This window comes from Phyllopteryx taeniolatus, chromosome 7, assembly GCF_024500385.1.
Source record: "Phyllopteryx taeniolatus isolate TA_2022b chromosome 7, UOR_Ptae_1.2, whole genome shotgun sequence".
In the NCBI taxonomy this organism is placed as follows: Eukaryota; Metazoa; Chordata; class Actinopteri; order Syngnathiformes; family Syngnathidae; genus Phyllopteryx; species Phyllopteryx taeniolatus.
In genome coordinates this window covers 11680517-11702050 of record NC_084508.1, presented here as the reverse complement: position 1 = coordinate 11702050, position 21534 = coordinate 11680517, and the positions used below count along the sequence as shown (strand labels likewise).

General features: G+C 41.5%; 2 protein-coding genes across 5 annotated transcripts in view; both read right to left on the bottom strand.

The window, feature by feature from the left end:
• Window positions 1-2371: 2371 nt before the first annotated feature.
• On the bottom strand, window positions 2372-9904 carry LOC133481333 (3-keto-steroid reductase/17-beta-hydroxysteroid dehydrogenase 7-like). 3 transcript variants are annotated; one of them, XM_061780543.1, is made up of 9 exons: window positions 9774-9904; window positions 8364-8573; window positions 7622-7714; window positions 7015-7129; window positions 5735-5929; window positions 4115-4228; window positions 3985-4041; window positions 3811-3909; window positions 2372-3722 (listed from the first exon to the last, which is right to left on the bottom strand). In XM_061780543.1, exons 1-9 carry the CDS (start codon window positions 9806-9808, stop codon window positions 3633-3635), a joined length of 1008 nt encoding a protein of 335 aa, XP_061636527.1. In that variant the 5' UTR covers window positions 9809-9904; the 3' UTR covers window positions 2372-3632. The 3 variants fall into 3 exon arrangements, with proteins under 3 accessions (XP_061636527.1, XP_061636528.1, XP_061636529.1); XM_061780544.1 differs by lacking the exon at window positions 4115-4228; XM_061780545.1 differs by lacking the exons at window positions 2372-3722; window positions 3811-3909; window positions 3985-4041; window positions 4115-4228 and adding an exon at window positions 4238-4454.
• Window positions 9905-10044: 140 nt separating this feature from the next.
• ddr2a (discoidin domain receptor tyrosine kinase 2a) overlaps window positions 10045-21534 on the bottom strand; it is a 32885-nt gene continuing 21395 nt past the window's right edge. For both annotated transcript variants that reach the window (XM_061778271.1, XM_061778272.1), the window contains exons 5-17: window positions 21387-21534; window positions 21079-21181; window positions 20423-20606; window positions 19085-19325; window positions 18453-18518; window positions 17745-17881; window positions 17093-17255; window positions 15822-16027; window positions 15609-15736; window positions 14277-14474; window positions 12596-12830; window positions 11835-11984; window positions 10045-11048 (exon numbers count right to left, since the gene is read on the bottom strand). In XM_061778271.1, the coding sequence (XP_061634255.1) occupies window positions 10917-11048; window positions 11835-11984; window positions 12596-12830; window positions 14277-14474; window positions 15609-15736; window positions 15822-16027; window positions 17093-17255; window positions 17745-17881; window positions 18453-18518; window positions 19085-19325; window positions 20423-20606; window positions 21079-21181; window positions 21387-21534 (2091 nt within the window). In that variant the 3' untranslated portion in view covers window positions 10045-10916. The remainder of the gene's footprint in view (window positions 11049-11834; window positions 11985-12595; window positions 12831-14276; window positions 14475-15608; window positions 15737-15821; window positions 16028-17092; window positions 17256-17744; window positions 17882-18452; window positions 18519-19084; window positions 19326-20422; window positions 20607-21078; window positions 21182-21386) is intronic.

Here is a 21534-nt window from a genome sequence, read left to right as displayed (position 1 = left end):
CAATGCCATAGTACTCGTGTCGCTCGCTTGCGGAAGCGGTGCACGCGCGCTTTAAACCACTCTCCTTTTGAGTAATTAAAGAAACTCGTCAAGCCTTTAATTCATAACATTAGCCAGCTCTGTGTCAAAATGACTAATAATAATATGTGTCCATTGCTAGTTGTAACCCCACAAGTGACGACAGCACCTTCGACAGAGTGCAAATCAAAAGCAAAAGTAGTAAAAGCTTCAGAATATAAAACATTTTTTGTTAGTCCGAGCGTGGATGTCGTAGCAGACACGCTTCAACATTTTTTTTGTATTTAAATAGATATTTTTGATGAAAAAATATAATTCCGAAATTAAAAAAAAATTCAATTTATGAACTCATGAAAAATGTGTTTTTAGACTTAAAACAAATGTGAACAGTTAAAGCAGTGTATAGTATAGCCTTTTGATAATTTACATTATTTTTTTTTTACAATTTTTTAAATTTCATTTAATGAGAAAATGAAATAAATCAGTTGAGGTCCAATTTTGTTTAACTTAAAATTGTCCAAATCCTCAGAATTTCAACCTCTCTAAAGGAAATATTTCCAGACTTTTGTAGTCCTCCATGAAAGCTGACAAATTATGTTCAAAGTCAGACATTTTCAAACCTCTGCTTTTACTTTGGAAAATAACACTCAACATTTGTGCCTATCTTCTGACATGTTAAGGAACAAAAATTAACTGAACCAATCAATTCACGACATCAATTTGAAATAAAGTAAAATAAAATCACCATATGTATAAATTACTAAAATAATTGTTAGTTATAGCCCTATATATCAGTAAAAATATATTTAAAAAAATTAATTAAATGGATTGCAAATTTAAATTATTAAAACAAACTTGGACACATTTTACACAAAGTGTGTGTGTGTGTGTGTGTTCGTGCGTGCGTGTGTGTTTTACCTGTTCTACAAGTGACCTGGGCCATCTGTTTGTTTTAAAAAATGAATGTGGCCCTTGAGCACAAACATTTGGCCACTGCTAGTTTAAGTTGTTGATTTGTGGGGGATGGGCCAAGTTAAAAAAATAAAAAATAAAAAAATAGTAGGTTACCAACTCTGCACAACTTGGTTTTTAAATTTTTTTTTTTCCTTCTACATTTAACATTAGGCAAGTTTTTTTTTTAAATCAAACAACCTTTGTGAAGGTCTAAAAGAGGTGCAAAACCTAAGCTGCCATTGGTTTATAAATGTTATTTTGGGTGTATTTCCATATAAGGAAAGTTTCTTCTAAATATAATTTTGAAATATAAGTCATTGTTTTAAGGCGGCACGGTTGGCGACTGGTTAGAGCGTCAGCCTCACAGTTCTGAGGACCTGGGTTCAATCCCCGGCCCCGCCTGTGTGGAGTTTGCATGTTCTCCCCGTTCCTGCGTGGGTTTTCTCCGGGCACTCTGGTTTCCTCCCACATCCCAAAAACATGCATTAATTGGAGACTCTAAAATTGCCCGTAGATGTGACTGTGACTGTGAGTGCGAATGGTTGTTTGTTTGTATGTGCCCTGCGATTGGCTGGCAACCAGTTCAGGGTGTACCCCGCCTCCTGCCCGATGACAGCTGGGTCAGACTCCAGCACGCCCGCAACCCTAGTGAGGGGAAGCGGCTCAGAAAATGGATGGATGGGATGGAAGTCATTGTTTTACAGTACACTTACTAACACTTTGGATCTAATGGGATTGCATTAAAGAGGGGTAAAAAAAACTTTAGTTCATGATTGACAGTCAGAGGTTTTAATTTAAGAATAGATTCATTATGGTGTTTGGTGTATGGCTTCACTGCATCACACTGAGAGCTGTTTCTAATATTGTGTCCAGTTCACCTTATCAGTATTGACAGATGGAGTGAACGTTGGTACAACCCACACAAAGACACCCACCTCAGCATCACCTAAACGCACCACAGCAGCCCGGCATCCTCGTCAGACATGACGTCCGTTGTCACCAAGGCCATGATGGAGTCCTACGCACTCATGATTTTGGTCATGGGCACGTTCTTCTTTTACTTTTGTGGCATGGTGTGGGCTTTTTGCAACCCCAAAGTGACCGGGACGCGGGAGCGGCAGAGCGAGAATGCCGGGATGCAACTGCCGGCGCCGCCCAACGCCACAGACGAGCTGACTCGCAGCACCTACGTCCGCTTTGGGGACGACGCCGAGAGCCTGCTGTGGGAATCTGATGCCTTTTGTCCCGAGTGTTATGGATTTGACAACCGCACGTTCGATGGCATCTTCAAGGAAGGAATAGAAACATTTGTTCTTGACATTTAGGTCAATCAAGGGAGTGTAAGAAAAGAAGAGGTTGAGAAGAAGAATATACATAAAGATGTTCAAAGACTCCAGTATCAGTTGTTCAGGTAGCTAAGCGTTTTATTGCTTCTTGCAATTAAGAGTGCTTAATTATTTTTTTTTTACACTTATGGCAAAAATGTTAAAAAGTGAAATGTGTAATAACCTTCATATTACAACATTTGTCCTTTTTAGTGTTGTTGAAGTCATTTAAGGCAACATTTCGATATCTGGATTTTACATAGAATCCAGCAAAAGCGAAATATTCCCGCAACTGTGCCCACGATCAGATAATAAGATGCGTTACGTCAGCACCTGGTGTGATATTTTAACTAATTGTTGGACAGTGACAATTGCTTTCAACACAACAGGGTGGCAGATGTGAGTGTTCTCATGTCCCTGTTCCTGCATTACGGAATATCCCGACACACAGCCGTCATCCATCCATCCATTTTCTGAGCCGCTTCTCCTCACTAGGGTCGCGGGCGTGCTGGAGCCTATCCCAGCTGTCATCGGGCAGGAGGCGGGGTACACCCTGAACTGGTTGCCAGCCAATCGCAGGGCACATAGGAACAAACAACCATTCGCACTCACAGTCATGCCTACGGGCAATTTAGAGTCTCCAATTCATGCATGTTTTTGGGATGTGGGAGGAAACCGGAGTACCCGGAGAAAACCCACGCAGGCACGGGGAGAACATGCAAACTCCACACAGGCGGGGCCGGGGATTGAACCCGGGTCCTCAGAACTGTGAGGCTGACGCTCTAACCGGTCGGCCACCGTGCCGCCCACAGCCGTCGTCCCACCACTAATACTATTTCCGACGGCGGAAAATTGGTGATGCCCTCATTGACGACGTCTGTCAGAAACCCTCCAGGACTGGTGTCACAAAAGATATATTTCAAACCCAAACAGCCTGCTCACAATGCCCTGAGAATCTGACAGTTCCTGGCCGAGGAGAGCATCGCCGTGCCGGAGAAACCTCCCTGCTCACTGTATGATTTGTTCCTCTTTCCCAAGCTCACGGAAGTATTCAAGGGGACCCTTTTTAAAAGAAGTAGGGATCACATCAGATCAAGATGGCCATGACGACGGAGCTACGGTGGATCCCAGAAGAATCCTTCCAGGAGTGCATTAAGGCGTGGCAGAGAAGGCTCGGAATGTGCGTTAGACTCCAGGAAGATTGCTTCCAAAAGGAAAAACTGTAGTTTGTTGTTCAAATATATCTTTTGTGACACCAGTCCTGGAACCTTTCTGACGTACCTCCTATACAGTGACTCTGGAGAAAACCAGGAAGCAGTGGTTAGGGGCCTATTGTTAAGATGATATTTGTTTCCTCCCGATTTCCCGCTCCAACTGCAGCAGCTCGTCATAGAGCGCCTCTGACGTGTCCAAGTCGACATCCATCTGCCAAGAGGACAAAACGACACTGCATCATTTAAACTACACTTTCTCTTGGACGCGCAATCCAAGTGGAACGATTTACTGGCCATACCCGTTGAGGCTGCGTGTAGTTATGGCCGAGGACAGATGTTAAACTCTGGTATTTGGCCCGCGGGTCCAGTCTTTCAGGTTTTTGCAGAAAAATCCAAAACTACAAAAGGAGAGGCACATCCATGATTGTTCCAGAACATCTTTTTTTTCAAAGTGGAATATCGCTTCAGCTTACCAGGGCTTCAGCTCCGTTGTAAGCTGTCAGGGTAAAAGTGTTAGTAAACACTCTGATCTGATAAAACAGAGAAGGTGCATTGTCGTAAATGAAATCAGTCGGGTTGTTGCATTCTTCTCGCGTCACTCACAAGCCATAAGAGAGGAATAAGCAGGGTCCATAGGAATGCTGGGAAGGAAGGCAGGATGCCATAGGTCAGGTTGGTCATCACAAAGCCAGGACAAATCACAGAGGAGTACAAGCCCTGGAGAGAACAACGATTTCAGCTAAAGTTACGATGTAACGTGTTTATGTGCCATTATTAGACACTAACGCTACTCTGCAGCCAACAGGTCAGCTAACGTTCTGCTTGGCATTTGGCTTTGACATGATGGAGGTTGCAGACAGTTGGGAAAATGACGGATTGTCGACCAGGTAGCTCTTCGTGATTCTATCATGGTAGGTGATTTTGAGGACTTTTCCTCAGGTACCTTGGGAGACACAAAGCAAGTTTTCTTGGCATAAATGGTTATTGAATTACAATACTGTTGCAGAGCTGCACCTTCACTGCAGTAGAAATGTTTTGGTTTTTTTTGCTGTCTTTTCAATTCTGCAGTTGACATCAATTTCATTGAGGCCTTAGAGAAATTATACTATACCACCCAAAAATGTTAATTGGTTGACTTCTTCAACATGGTTTGGTGATATTATTCCCTCGCAATGTCACGTCCACATCAAAATCCCGATCGGTCAGCCTCTTAACAACAGTCAATTGGATGCCTACACATTGAGCTTGATATTCCACCGCTTTCTTCCTGACAAAATCAATGGCGAGTGGGAAAAGCAAGGGGCACAAAATGCAGCCCTGCTGAACACCAGTGTGAATTTGCCCCAAAAAAATCTATGTAGCCATTTGCAACTTTCACACAACAGTTTCAGTCCTTGTACTCATTCTTCAATACAGTAGTAGCTTGACTTAGGAGTTTTAGATACGAGCTGTCACTCGGCTGCTTTTTTTGTCTTAAGTTGCGAGCATAAATTCGAGCTCCAAGCACTTGATAGTGGCAGCGAACTATACAAGAAGGAGCAGTTAGTAAACAATCCTTCAATAAAAGAGGCCCAGTGCTTTATTCAAGAGGTTTATTGCCATTCCCAGTTGAAGTTTATTGTAAAACTAAACAAAACAAAGAAAATTACAATAGGTCCATTGCAGCGGTCGCTGCTCGGGCCCTAATTAGATGTTGTGTAAGTAACCAAACCACATAAATTACGAACGTTTCCTAGCTTAATGATTACACACAATGCAAAACCTCATCGGCAGGGTAACAATACTAGCATCGACTTTGCGGTATTTATAACCCTTAAAGCAGCATGGATATTTGAACACAAACTATGCAGCAACACGTATAGACAAACTATAACAAAACTCACACATATTCTGTATCTTCTGCGGTACAGAACAACTAATATTACTACAGCTTGCTGAGCTTAGAAGGGTGCATTTAGTGTGTATCATACTGCCCCCTGGTGGCCAAGTCACTAGAAGGCACATCCCAAATGTCAATGGGAATTGAAGCCTGGCTCCGGTTGAGTTAGGAGGGCCGGTTGTGTTCTGACCGAAGGGTCAGCGGTTCAAATCCCAGCTCAGACTGCCTGCTGTCGATGTGGCCTTCGGCAGGACACTGAACCCCAACTTGCCTCCAGGTCATTTTAAATCAGAAACTGTTCTCAATTGCCTTACCTGGGTAAACAAAAGGAAAATACAACCAACCTGCTTATTGTAGTGTGTGTTGAGGGCCAGGCTGAGCAGGTCGGAGGCGTATTTGGACGAGCTGTATGGCTCGCGGCCTCTGCGGTGCTGCACGTCTTCCAGGCTAAAAGCCGAGCGGCGAGCGTTACTGGAGGAAGTCCAGATGAGCTGAGAGGTCCGGCCGGCTTGGCAAAGAAGCGGCTCGAGCTCTCTGATCTGAAAAGAAACGCACATTGCTCTTGGCTGAGAAGGCTTCTTTCAGAATCCTTCAAATAATCAAGATGCATGCAATACAGCAGGGTTTCAGGACCCAAAAGGGGTCGGGGGCGAATATGTATTGGGTTTCTAGTTGTCAGACTATACAGGTGCCTCTTAAATCAATTTGGTATATAGTAGAAAACTTCATTTACTTCAGTAGATCAAGTCAAAAACTCATTACACAGATTCATTTAACACAAACACTGTAGGAATGTAGTTTGACTCAAACAGTGAAAATAAATGTATTCGCACTTTTAGACATCACAAAATAATGGGTTCTGCTTTGGCCCATGTAGCACACATGTACAAAGTTTTGTGGGAATTGGTTATGTATTTTGTGTGTGTTTTTGTGTAATCTATGCTTCATTATGTAACAATTAAAATTTAATTTCTGTGCCAAAAAAAAAAGTTGTGAAAACCGCGAGTAATTGACCCCCAAGATTGTTTCTAATTACCTATATAATAGTTTAAACCATAACTTTACCCCAAATTATGATCCCAAAACACTTTAATATTGTTTCAAATGCATCTTAAAACACTATCCTGAAAGTAAATGGCTGATTTAGCTTTTTAATACACATACAGCGAAGACTCAGTAACTTCCTCTAACAAACCAGGCTAAACTCAGCTCCTCCCTGACACAGAAAGATCTAGGAAGAGTTGAGGTGTATCACTCAAACATACTTCAATGACACCAATTGCTACTTAAGTATATCTAGTAAATTACCCCAGAACTAAATTTCACCAGTCAAGGTTATAGGGTAAAGTTCAATAAAAGCAGTTCAGTATAATCATGCTACTTTCCCATTTTACTCCATTTTCTACCTTTCCCTGCAAACACACAGTAAGCACAATCCCACCCATGTGACCTTACATCTGGGGCAGTACGGTTGTTAATTTTTAATGAGAATTGTTGCTCAAGTGACAGACGGCTCCAGTTTCGCCTACATTCTGGTAAAATGACCTCAAGAGTTGCTCACTCTGCAGAAAAGCAACGCCAACACGTCTTTCTACTGCAGCCTGACAGGGAAGGAAAGACTCACGAGGAGGAAGTGGCCAAAGTGGTTGGTGGCGAATACTTCCTGCAAGCCATCTGGAGTTACTCCACCCTTCTGTGTCAGGATGCCCTCGCCGGTTGAAAACATGGTGATGATGTTGCTGCAAAAAGAGCAAATACAGTACAGTGGAACCTCATAGGTTGATTTGGAAACCATTTTTCCGCATAGGCAATAATGGAAATAGTTGCCATCATAAAAACTTTATTAATCGTACTGGCAAAACAAAACAGCTAATGAAAAAGCAAAACACACTTGTGAAGTTCTTTCAATGCTCACGAGATGTATAAAAGGGGATTTTGATTAACAGGGCACATTTTAATGTATCCTATTTGGCTGCCCTCTGTTATCACTTATTTTAAGACAGATATGTTTCGGAAATACTGTATTTCAAATACAGTTGAACAGAACAAGCTTTGAGAGGTGACAGAGAAAAAAGAGAGAACAAAGCAAAAACAACAGAACAATTACAGTATACGAGAATAATGTTACATAAGAGCTTCATTTGGAGCATGAATTAAGCCTGACACTACACAGTGGCTAAAGACATGACAGTGACAGCAAATGTGTGAGTGGTGTTAATCGTGCGGCGTACCTGGAAAAGAGGCCTTTGAAGAAAGCCTTGAAGTCAAACTGCGGGTTTGGCATGATGCCTGCATTTAGGTAGACATAGTCCAGCCGGGTAAACCTGCAGAAGACAACCAAAGTTGAATATTTTGACTGTAGTCTGCACACCATCTGCATTCAGGAGTAGAGAGAATAGAGTTGACTGCATTTCAATACAGACCTAATGTTAGGTTCAGTGAATCTGTAAACATTACTGGATTTCCTCATATAATGGTGACTGGGTGCCTACCACCTAAATAAATAACGGCCACACTTCAAATAGATGTGAGATATGGTTAAATTAGCGCGTAGTGGCTTTGCGCGGGGTGACCATAGCTGCATCAAGTTTTGCTGGATGCATAATGAGCGTTAGCTAACAGATGTTTTTTTTCACCCTTATCTGCCCCCTTTTTTTTTATCCTGAGCCCCTTTGTGTTCGGCAAATAAGTGCCCTCGGTATGCCAATTAGTCCCCACGAAGCATCCATATTTAAGCGGCGGCTGAAACACTATTATGTCAAAACCAAAGGTAAGCAGAGCTGCCGTGTTGGCACAGATTAGCGTCTGGCTATGTTCATTTTTTAAATGGTGAACTGAGTTCAAAATTGTGAATTATGAACCATGAATTGAACTAGGTCATTTTAAAATTGGTGAACTGATCTTTGAACTAGTTTGCATAGAAAAGAAAGAACTTTCTCAACACTGCTGTAAACCACAAATGTACTCTTCCACCTGAGTCGGAGCTCCCGTGCAGCACCGAGCACCGAACTGATGCTGCTGGTGTCTATGTGCAACAGCGTGATTTGTGCTGAGGGGCGGACGCCGAGCAGGGCGGCGCGAGCGGCCTGAGCCCGCCGCGTGTTCCTACAGGCCAGACACAGGTGGAGCCCCCCGGCATCCTGAGAGCTGAGGAGACGCTCACACAAAGCCAGGCCGATGCCACTACGGGTAGGAAACAAAAAAGTGGTGGGAAGTAATGAAGTACAATAAATACTTTCAAACTGTACTTATGTAGATACATTTGAAACCAGACGTTTACATACATTTCATTTATCTTGGCTACCGTTGCCTTTAAACTGTATGACTTAGGTCAAATGTTTTGTATATCCCTCACAAGCTTCTCATAATATTTTGCAGGAATTTTGGTCCATTTCAGAACTGGTGTAACTGAGCCAGTTTTGTAGGCCACCTTGCTTGCACATGCATTTTCTGCTCTGCCCATAAATTTCCAATAGGATTGAAATCAGGGCTTTGCGATGGCCACTCCAAACCACTGAGTTGTTATCCTTCAGCTACTTTGGAGCCAGTTTGGTTGTAACTTCCTGGCTGATGTCTTGAGATGTTCCTTAAGTATTTCGACATGATCTTCTTTCCTCATGAAACCACCTATTTTGTCAAGTGCACCAGTCCCTCCTGAAGCAAAAACGTTTTTCCTCCAAACGTAACAATGGTCGTTATGCAAACAGTTCAAATTTAACTTTGTCAGACCACAGGACATGTCTCCAAAAATTACAGTCTTTTTCCCTGTGAGGCTAATTGAGGAATTTGTTTGTAATATTATTCGTTTTACTCGTGCAGAACCTGCAGCAAAGCTGTCGGGGGATTTTAAAAAAAGAAAATCATCTCAGTATACGAGTACTATGTAAGTTAATTAAAGAGGGAAACTATTTTAAGTTCAGCTGCTTAAGTTATCTCAACGGGTACTGGAAAATGTATAACTAAATAAATAATAAATAATTATTTTATAATTATTTGTAACTAGGCCTAAATTTCAGTCTGTAGGCTACTTTTTGACTTTTACTTTAAGTCTACTTTTACCACAGTATTGCGAATATTTTGAACAAATAAAATAGCTGTAAATACAGGGTGGGAGTACTTCAGCCAACTCTCCAAACAAAACCTATGGGAACACAAGAGGGCAGTCGCATAGTGTTTTTTAAAAACAAAAAAAGTCCAGATTGTACGATAAAACTTACATTTATGGCATCGCCCATAACATATTAAATGTATTTACTACCACTTTTTTTTTTTTTTTAAACTGCAGTACTTTTCGTCTTGAGAGATTCTGTAAACCCCTTGGTACGACCACCCACCATTCCACGGCTGGTTACAGCGAAAGACTTCATAAACACGAGCTTTTACCTGTTGGCCCCCGTCACTAAAACAACCTTATTCATCCTTTCACGTCGCAGCGGACTAAACTAAATCAATCAACACATTTTGCACGACCACTTCTTTCGGCACTGAAAGTTCCGTGTTGCTTTTGAACGCGCTCTGGCGTCATGCTAGACCCGCCCTTCCCGATCTGTGATTGGATACGACAGCAAGGCCATAGCCAATAGGATCAGTAGAGCATGATCTGGCCAGGAGGAAAGACCGCCCACTTGCTGCGCCCCATGAATAAAGCAAAAGCTTGTCCAAAGATTTTCTCTTTTTATTTTTTGTAGTTCAATGTACAACGTTTGTTAACACGTACAGTAAATAAAACATTTTTACTTACAAAGCTGTACAAAAACACCTTTATGTTTGGTTTACAGAAATACATCTGACCCCACTCAACCCTGTTTCGTATTTTACAATTCAACACACATGCAGAACTCTTTTCGGCACCTGTAACACGCCTGGCAACCTGTTTCTATGACAACACGTACACATTGTTTATCCAACAGTTGTACTTCCTGACACATCTGCATGATCCATCCATCCAACCACTTGTGCTCGCATCACTAAACAAATTAAGTACCCCAAATATGAAAGAAAGGAGCATACTTAATACACAAATATATCAAGCACACAGAAACAGTCAAATATCAACATATATAAATATGAGTACAAAATACTGGTAGTTCAAACTTAAAAACAGCTATTTACACGACAAAGAAAAAACAAAAGGCGTTACAGAGTTGACGTTTCTTTCTTGTTTAACGACGAGACTGAGATGAAACACTTGAAATTTGCTGCACTTATTCCCCGCTACATTCAAGCAGTCTTTCGAACAATAAACACACACAAAAATAAGTCTTTGGTCACCCTAAAATGTGACAGCACGGGACATTTCAACGTCATATTTTAACGTACAACATGAAAAGTTTCAGAATGTCACTTGCTACAGTTAAACTGGAGTAGCACAACTTTGTTTTGTGTTGTAAGAATATGTGGACAAGTGTCTCTGGTCGGTCCCGAGCATGTAAGTCCGCCGCACAGGTGACACGCAAAAAAAGTAGCTTAAGCCTGGATTGTGTCGGACACACGGTCTTTACAACTCGCTAAAACGTCGCAGTGGCCCTAAGGTTGTAATTCTAGGAGGGCTCGGTGTATTTCCTGGAAGGACGGCCTTTCCTTGGTGTTCCTCCTCCAGCAGCCCAGCATGATCTTGTAGAGCGAGTCCGGGCACAGCACAGGCTGTGGCAGGTAGATCTGCGAGAAAATGACATTGGAGGCGACATATTATGGAAAATTGACGTGTTATTGTTTGCATCCAAATAGTTGGGTCTGTACAGTGCCTGCCAATCAATCAAGTGCGAAATAAACAACCAAGTAAATCTTAGATGTCTATTTCTGGTGACATAACTAGAGCAGCAACAATTAACAGATTAAACAACAATTAATCAATTACCAAATTAATCGACAACTATTTTGACAATTAATGAATCGTTTAGAGACATTGTTTCACTTCAAATTATCCCAATCCTCAGAAATTCGCAAGCGTCTGCTTTTAGTTTGGAAAACCATGATCAACATATTTGCATATTTTCCGACATGTTATGGACCAAACCGGTAACTGAATCATATCCAATTTATGTTTTTGCATTTTCTGCACAGTCAATTTGAAATAATGTCCTGTTTTTGAATATAGGATGGAAATTTTATCCGATTTCCATTAATCATTGATTCATCGAAAAAATAATCGACAGATCAATTGATTATTTGAATAATCGTTCGTTACAGCCATAGACGTACTTATATAATCGCCTCTCTTATCCCGAATTTCTCAGCCAATGACTTTGCAGGCAAACATCCAGAGCGACCGAAGCTTGGTAAGCAAAGCTGCAGTGTAATTGTGAAGTGTGTGTTATTCCAATCAACACTTTATGGGCGCTTGCTATAAGCTTGTGCGTGGAGGGGATATGGTTAAATTAGCCAGTGGTAGCTTTGCGTCTCTTTTAAATGAAATGAAAACATTTTATGATGCTCAACGCTTACCTGTCTTTTCTGATCTCGGAAGAACTCCCCCGTGTTTTCAATAACTTGCTCGTCTGTGAGCTGGGAGTAGGGCTGGTCCTTGCAGAAGTTCAGGATCTCCCACAGGGTGACCGCAAAGGCCCACACGTCGCTCGCTGTGGTGAACTTACCCTGCGTGAGGACAAAACAGTTTTTATTGTTGTTATATCTGGAGAAAGCAGTGAAATTACGGTAGTTTGAAAAACAGTTCTGACCCAAATATGCTTCAAAAGTCAAACATAACACGGAATTTGAACCTTTATTATATCCAGCAATACTGTAAACCAGTAGTTAAAAAATTGGGTACACAGTTCCTGGATGCTGAAAACGTTCAATTTGGCCAGCATAGTCACTGGACATGTCCCCCACTGGGCATGTTTGGGTTGCTCTGGATTGGCATATTCAAGAAAATGTGTTCCAGTTTCTGCCAATTACCAGCAACAATCATCGACAAACAACAACCTGATGAAGTCTATACGAAGGAGTATGTGTTGCACTGCTTGAGGCAAATGGTGGTCACAGCAGATACTGACTGCTTTTCTGACTCCCCAAGATACAGTAAAATCTCTACCGAGGGCCCAGGTCCCAAATGCCCACTTGTTTATCTACATGTACATTGGGCAAACTGCAACAATATACATGATATTGCTAAATTAATACCTCTCTGACAGTATCAATCAAAAATAAGCATGATTCTCTCTTTAAGACAACACAGTTGGGGCTCTAATTCGATTGGTCCTCACCAGCAGGACGCTCTCCCAGGACATCCAGCGAATGGGCAGCACGGCTCGGCCTTGGATGCGGTAGTAGTCGCCACTGTACAGGTTCCTGCTCATGCCAAAGTCGGCTATCTTGATGGTGAAGTTCTTGCCCACCAGGCAGTTGCGCGTGGCGAGGTCTCGATGTACAAAGTTGAGCGAGGACAGGTACTTCATGCCCGACGCTATCTGGGCAGCCATGTAGCACAAGTTGCCCAAACTGTAGAGGAGAAGGTGGGAAGAATGTGAGGTCGTTAAAAAAAAAAAAAAAAAATCTATTTACTTATGACATGTCACTTCCCCAGTACAGATAAAGTGGTGCCTTGAGATACGAGTGACCCAACTCAAGCTATGAGCCCTCGTTTGGATGATTTTAATGCTTTGATTTGGGAGAATTTTTTTTACATCCAAGTGCTGCATGGTGGCAGTGAACTCATCTTAACTGACTTAATGACAAGCAGCAGCTTGGCAGATAGTAAACAATTTTTCCGAAAAAAAAAAAAAAAAAAAGTCTTCAAGCTGTTCAACGCCACTCCCAGTTGAAGATTACTGTCAAACTAAACATAAAACAAAGAGAACTACACGTTGTGTATTTAAAAGAAACACAGCTTCGCCTTGAGTCTGCTTAGCTTAATACTATTAAACAATACGAAATGCTGTGACGAATAGAATCTATATGGTAGTATTACAACACTTTAAGCAACAAATATTTAAACACTAATGAGGCAACAACACATGTAGACAAACAATATAATCATATTCACAAGCATATATTCTTTATCCTCTTCCAAAAAACAACAAATTTTACTGCCGCTTACTGAGTCAGTTACAGTAGTTGTGAAACTCTTCTTCGTTTGTGTCTGCATGACTGTATTATACTGCCAAGTCAGGCATGCCAGAAGGAGCCACAATGACTTGATTATGATGCACAAACTGTTACTATTATTTACATTGTATTTAATTATATATTTTTATGAAGTACAATATTATAGAGTTTCCTTATTATAAAAAGATTATCACAAAATTTTGTTGGGTTTTTGGGGAGGGTGGAAATGAATAATTACATTCCCATTCCTTCCAATCGAGGAACAATCTTTATGAAAGATAATCCGAGATATTTTATATAAAAGTATATATATTTGTTATTGTATTTGATTGTATTTATTTATTATTTATAGCGTGGTCACAGAACGGAACAAAGTAAATTTGTATCTTAAGGCATCACCGTACTTTTTTTTAGTGTACTTTAGTACATTTTTCAGGTCAGCTCTGTGCATTATGTAAATATTTTTTGGACGACTTTATACTTTTACTTCCTACATTTCAAAACAGATAATCTGTACTTTATAGTCCTTACTTTTAAAATATCCAGTGATTTTTTTTCTTACTTTCAGTACGAGCACTATGCAAGTTAATAAAAGAGGAAACTTTTTTTGTGTATTTTTTTTCCCCTTGTGCCAAGTTATCAAAACAGGCATTGTATATAATTGACTGTCAAAATTAATTTTTGCCTGTTAGTTTAAGTACATTTCACAGCCTGCATATTTCCTACCTTTATTTAAATAAAGGATTTGAATCAGTATAGTACTTTTACTTTTAACAAAACAAGTATCTGTACTTCTATTTAAGTACAGAGTTTGAGTACTTCTGCTCCTTCTGCGCTTACCTAACTGTGGGTGTGTTGCTGAGCAGCGCCAGCTGTCCCTCCGGCTCGTGGCGGGACAAAAACTGGTTGAGATCTCCGTTCTCCATGTACTCTGTGATCATGCACAGGGGGTCGCTGTATATGCACACGGCCAGGAGGCGAACGATGTTCGGGTCCTTCAGGCGGGACATGATCTTGATCTCTTTCAGGAAGTCATTTCTAAGGACGCAGGAAGACACACAGTGCAGTGGAAGTCTAATTCACAGTGCCCTCGCCGGTCACATCATTAGGTCCACCGGTACAATCTAGTACAGTTTGGGGGGGGGGGTTATACAAACGTCCTAATTTTTTAAAAAGAAGCATTGTTTTTTTTTATCACACTGTTTTTCACTGTATAAATAATTTGTTGGAAAAAAAATTAAATTTTTAAGAGACCCAAAGCTTTTTTTCCCCCATATAAAAGTTCCTATGAGGTTTTATTTAGATTTAGAATTGCACAGTCTTCATTGTGGTTTACTCGCTTGACTTCACAACGGCGTGGGTTCCATTCCCACTCAATGGCAGTGTGAATATGAGTCTGAATGGTAATCGGTCTCTAGTGTAAGTGTGTCCTGTGATTGACTGGCGACTAGTCCAGGGTTAACTCGGATAGTCCTTGTACCATTCCAAAATAATGACGTGTCATTGTCCAACATGTGAAAAATCCAATTTGATTATACGGCCGCCTGGAAACGTCCTGGTCAGTTTTTTTGGGGTTGCAGATTTCGTCACAACACCAGAAAGAGTGTGCTGACACTTTTCTGGAAAAAGATGTTGCCCAAACGCTTCTTTTTAGTCTAAAATGGATTACTTTAACCAGGATCCCTCACAGCATCGTGGCAGTGGTCTGTTATACGCCGGTCTCTGTGCCGTAAAATATGTAAATCCATGTGGGCTGGCTGGGAACATCTGCTTCACTAGCTACTTGGCTTAGCTGCTACTTCGCAGTAGCTGGCTAGCGCTCGTCAATTATCTGCCATGGTGTGTTGAATGAATCTTGCACAATGTCAAGTCACAACATCACAAAGGCAACAGTAGCTAACTGTACAACTGCGCATATGCGCACGCGCAGTAAATCAAAGTGGCGGCGATGAAGTCAATGCGGCGTTGCATTGTCAGAATTAGTAAGTAGGCATGTTATTCTTTAATTAGTTTTAACTCGAATGCAAAAATTATGATTCGGGATTAGTTTTTTTCAGGTAAACTCGCAAGTCAATTTGAATTACCACTGATTCGTTCCTAGCTCTAGATACTACAAATAAATGGATAGAGTGTGCAGGTGTACCTAATAAAGCGCACATTTCAACTCCTTACCTTGCGTTTTTGCTAGCATCCGACCGGAGCATCTTCACTGCCACTAAAACCGTTGCCTCTTCTGGCACATCAAATAAAAATTCTTTATTCATAAACTCCTGCATTCCCTCTGCCTCACATAGATGCACCTATAAACGAGAAAAGAAGAAAAGGTATTTAATCATTGTGACCTTTCCTCACTCCTCAATTCAAAGTCTGGCGACGAGCAGCGACCTCTCCGAACTGGCCCTCTCCCAGCTTCTCTTTGAACGTGAGCAGCTTCCGCGGGAATTCCTCCACTGCCACGTCCTTCCCGGAAAGCAAGTCCATGGCAAGCGCTGGGATGGCGTACGTATTTCCTCCGGTCACACCCTGCAGATTGACAATGTCCGCCTCTGCGTAGTGAGGGACGCCATCCTGCGTCGCCGTGCTGCTGGTGGCTAGAGCACACCAATGATAAATGGTTATATATGATAAATATAAAAGGTCTACACACCCCTGCAAAAATGCCAGGTTTTGGTGATATTAAAAAAAGAGACCAAGATATATAATTTAAAAACTTTTTTCTACTATTCATGTGACCTATAATTGCATTTAAAAAAAATATTTTCAAAAGGGTTAGTAAAAATGAAAATGAATGTGGTTGCGTAAGTGTGCACACCCTCAAACTCAATAAACTAAACATTTAAACTCGTGAAATGGGAATCAGCACACACCTCCCACCATTTACAGTGCCTCTGATTAACCCCAAATAAATTTCAGCTATTCGCTACAGACTTTTCCTGCCTTTTTTTGGGTTTGTTTTCAAGCATAAGCCCGAAGGTTTTGTGCTAACATTGACTGCTATCTCAAACAGTTAATTATTCCCTCCACCTTGTCTGAAGGACAAAGTTCCAGCTAAAGAAAAACAACCCCAAAGCATGATACTGCCACGCCCATGCTCTACTGTAGTTATGGTCTTCTTTTGGTGATGAGCAGTGTTGTGTAATTTTGTGCCAAACGTTGGAATTATGAACAAAAATGTCAACCTTCGTTTCATCTGATCGTAATACTTTTCCCACGTTTAAAATATTAACATGAGTGACGTTATATGATATTTATAGTGCATCCAGAAAGTACTGATAGTGTCTCACCTTTTTCCACATTTTGTGACATTAGTATGATTTCAAGATGAAATTAATTAATTTTGTCCTCAAATTTCTACACACATCACTTCACAATCACACCATGAAACAGTTTTTGGCTTTAATTTTTGAAAATGAATTCAGTATATCACAATATTTTAAGTTATTTTAGCAGTAATATTTTTAATATACAGTACTATACAAAATAAGTACAAAACATGTTTTGTAGTGATTTATTTATTTATTTTACATGCCCTACTGTTGTGTATAGTATCTATTTTTATTTGCTTTGGGAATTACACTGTGCTCCAGCTGGCCGTATATGGCCCACGGGCTGTAGGTTGTGTTTGCTGCATTACATGTGCATGTGTTTCAATGTACCAGGTTCCTCTGAGCTCTGCGCGAACTCGGGCAGCTTGCATATGAGCCGTGAGGGCTCCTGGTAGTCTGGAGCCAGCGGGAAGATGCGCTCGTAGGTGGAGCTGGACTCTTGTTCACTGGTGGTGCTGCTCGACTGGTTGTGACTGTAGGCGAAGGTCTCGCTCTGTGTTGACAAAGTGACTCAGCGTTATTGCTAGTGCGCTAGCCGAAGTGTCTCACGAGATCCAGCAGAAGGCAGCAGATGTCTTTCCAATATGTACAGTACAGTGAGTCTGCCTCGAAAAAAATACTTAGCTCTCCAAGTATTATCAACATTACAATACAGTTGCGTCGTAAGAGTAAGCTTAATCTTAAGTGTTCATCTTAAGCTTAACACTGTCCTTCAAAATAGGAAAATAAAAACTAATTAGTTAAATAATGATTTCATTAAAATATAATGCACATACAAATTGTACTTAAAAACAAACACTTCTTAATAAATGCAAATGTCTAAATACAACCGAACTGTACTTGGGCTGTGATTCTTTCACATACCACTAGAGGGAGCCCACATACCACTAGTGGTGCCATATACCACACTGAAAATAACTTATAAATTATATACCAGTGGTTTCCCAGGGGTCTGTAAAAAAACATTTGGGAAGCGACTCACCTTCTCCAACATCTTCTGCCACACCTGCCTCCACAGGATGATGACGATGATGGCCACCAGGATGAAGATGATGGCGACGAGACAGCCAATCAGAATACGTGTGGTGCTGTCATCCACTTTGTGGGTGGGGTCGTCCTCTGTGGAAGGGGAACACGGAGGTGTTTGACGTACAGTAGTCGTGAAGTACTTCCGTCATGCTAATCTTTTTAAGCGTCATTAATGACAAGTACACGCCAACACTAACCTTGACACCTAACCCTACTAATGTTCACCCTCATGCATTGAAAAGCACTGTTTTTAAGGATGCCGGATGTTCAACTGGTATCACTAACAAACGGTTAACGTGAGACTCCGGGGCTGTATTATTGGTTCCACATGTATGCACATCAATAAGAGGACTGTTTGTTTGGCGCCAGTGTCAGGAACACAAACAGCCCTCCTTGGGAAAAATATAAACGTGGATTTCTTCACTTCCTTATTCAATTTGAATCCCTTGGGAAATGAAGTGTTTTTGTTGTTTGTTTGTGTGAAACGAGCACTATAAAAACGATTACTGATGCCAGCGGTTGCCCACAGCAGGGTGGGTGAGGCCTTAATGGATCACACATGTGCACATGCGCGCACACACACATACACACACACACTGGAAACACGATGCTGTACAGAAAAGCAAATATGAACATGAAGTATGTGCTTTTCACTACTGACCTGGCTGGATGATGGGCGGCAGTCCTGTCTTGGGAGGAGTCAGTGTTGTGTTATACATGGCTGTATCTGAAAATGAATTCCCATTTTAATTCATCTGAGGGTCTGTATTGGTGCTGCTGTTTTGCTTAGCAACAGGGTTCAAATAGGCTGAGCAATTAACTCATTCATGTACGCCTGTGAACTAAGGTTATTAAGTTACCGTTTCCTATTTGGGTTCTTCGAGTTCGGACAGACATGACACTTTAATTAATCTGAGGGTTTGTTTAGGTGCTGCTGTTTTGCTTAGCTACATAATTAAAATGGGTTCAGCAGTAACTCTTCGATGTCTGTTATTACTATATTTAGTTCCCGATTTCCTATTTACGGAGGAACGGTTATCTGTTGCGCTATTTTTTGACAGTAGATTCCATACTGAGAGACTGTTAAAATGCTGCTGTTTTCTTTAGCAACAGGGTTAAAATTGGCTCAGCAGTTCCCTATAAACTGCTCGCCTGTAAACAATAGTTGAAGTAGTCAGACTTACTACCTTTTCTTTTGGAACAAACAGAGGTATCTATATGAGGGAGTTATTATTTTTGACTAATCAGCAGGCACACTATTTGTGGAAATATGGTATTATACACATTATGTACCTGACTGGAAGGTGATCTCGCTGAACAATAGCCAGACATCTGCAAAGTAGAACTGGCACTTGACGGCACTGGCCATGTGATTGGCCAGCGGGACGGCGACGAAGCGTGCGCCGGGGTCCTTGTCGTCCACTGCGGGGCTGAAGGCGAGCGGCGTGGCCTCCCAATCTAACTCGGAGCGGAAGTAGCAAACCACCTGTTGGAAGGTCTTGACGTTGTGCGTGAACATGTTGTTGCAGTGAACCTGGAATCGGACGAAAAAGGTGAGGTGAAGACGACAATATTACAGTTTCCAGTGTGTGTTACCATCGGGGGAAGGGCCGGCCCAAGGAACACACGAAGTAAGCACTTGCTTTATTGTCATCAGAAGTGATTAACAGTCAACAGAGCCTGGAGTAGTATATATATATATTTCGAGTAGGATCACAGATTTAGGGTGCTAGGATTAATTTTAAGTTGGCTAGAAATACAGAATTAAGCCATTTTTAAGGCAATGGTGGGCAGGAGGGGGGTTGCTGTATTTTTGTTGTTAAAATATTATGTTACAACAGCGTAATGTGGTTTTTCACTTTTCTACTTTCTTCAAAAACAACATACAGTTAAGAAAAAAAAAAAGTCTCTCTCAAATTTTAGGGTTGCTGGGATTCATTTTAGGGGTGCTTCAGAATGGGCTCGAAACAGCTATGGCACCCACCATTTGTAGCGGATACGGACCGAGCCCTGTCGTGAATGGCGTAACACCACAAATGATTGACGCCCCCTAAAAAGGTTTATAATTGCCTATAGATGGCACAAGATGGCACCAAAATAATAAAATTGTTATTAGATGGTGCTTTGGTCTGTCTAATAGAAGCTCCGCCCCTCACTTCAACATAGTTCCTTACCACCATGATGCCACATGATGGCGCCAAAGGACTACTCGCGAATTATACAATAAAAACAAGATTTTAAAAAAAAACTAATATTTAATAAAAATTCATAACTAAAATGAGATTTTATGTTTATGAAACTAATTCAAATTACTTATAATTTTAACTACATTATAATTATATTATATTATTGTATAATGTCCATCATTTCCATCTTTGTCAATTAATTTCATACATACAGCTTTCTGGATTAATTTTAAATATATTAATTTATTACTCTTTGTTACTAGTGAATAGCCCAAATATTTTTTTCAAATAACAGAGGATAGGTTCTAAAAAAATCCTGTGAATAGGTGAATTCGCAAGTAGGAAATAATGAATAATAATAGATGGGGAAACACTGTACTGAGGAAGAACAGAGTAACATAAAAAAGTTAACCGTTTAAATTAAGGTAGTGTAGGGAGGTCTCACCATCATTGTGGTGAAGTTTCGTATGCGGTCGAACTCAAACATGACCTCCACGTATCCGCCGGGGAAGCTCTGATTGTTCCAGCCCACGTAATCGTAGCCGGGCCACACGTTGTACACGTGGCTGTCTGTGAAATCGTCCAGCCCGCACATGCCGTCCGTCAGCTGGCCCAAGCCCTCTGTCATGCTGGGACATAGACAAGACATAGGAAACGGAATAGGTACGCAAAAGTACCATTTGTTGGGTTGTTGGCAGACCTTTTTTTTTTTTTTTTTTTTTCATAAATGTAGTATGACCGGCACAGAACTAAAACGGTCCCTGAAAGAAATAAGATTGAACCAAAGTGATCGTTACCACCACAAGGTGGAGAAATTGGGCAAACAATTGTGAAACTCGAGCCAGTGGAGGCCTGTGTCATGGAGGACATTATTCATTCACAATGCCATAATCCAAACCCTAATATGTCATTCCTTTGCAGGCTGACTCAGTCGTTCCCCTGAGAGGAGAGGGTTTGCCACCTGGACCCACTCGCCACTGTCTCTTTGCTGTCACCACGGCAACCGGGTGACAACACCAACAAGGGAACGACGAGGAAACGTTTTAGGCTGCGGACGCTGAGAAGACACATAGACACACACGCACACACTCACTTACTGACCTGTAGATGACGGCGCCGTCGTAGACAGAGTCGTTGAGGTAGACGGCGTGCTCGGGTAAGTTCATCTGCTGGCCCACCGGAGCGTTGTATGACACCAGACCATCTGTAAATCAAAGATCATCAACTTCCTGTACTGGACTCTTCATTAGGAACACTTGAAAGGGAAGTTGAAGGGAAGGGGGTTCATTATTTCCTATCTGCAGTGGCGGTTCTAGGGGAGGCCAGGCAAGCCCCCACCCCAAGCACTGGGCTTGGCCCCCTCTTTGGCACCAGTCTTTGTTTTTTTTTTTGTTGATTGCTCATCTTACCCAGCCATTCGCAGCCGTACAGCTCGACCCTCATGCAGACGTTCTGAGAGTTGTCTACGACGGGCATGAAGCGCACGTATCGAGCGACAACGGGGGGCTCCAGGTCCTTCAGCACGATGTCGTAGGCGTTCCTGTTCCCCTCGATCTT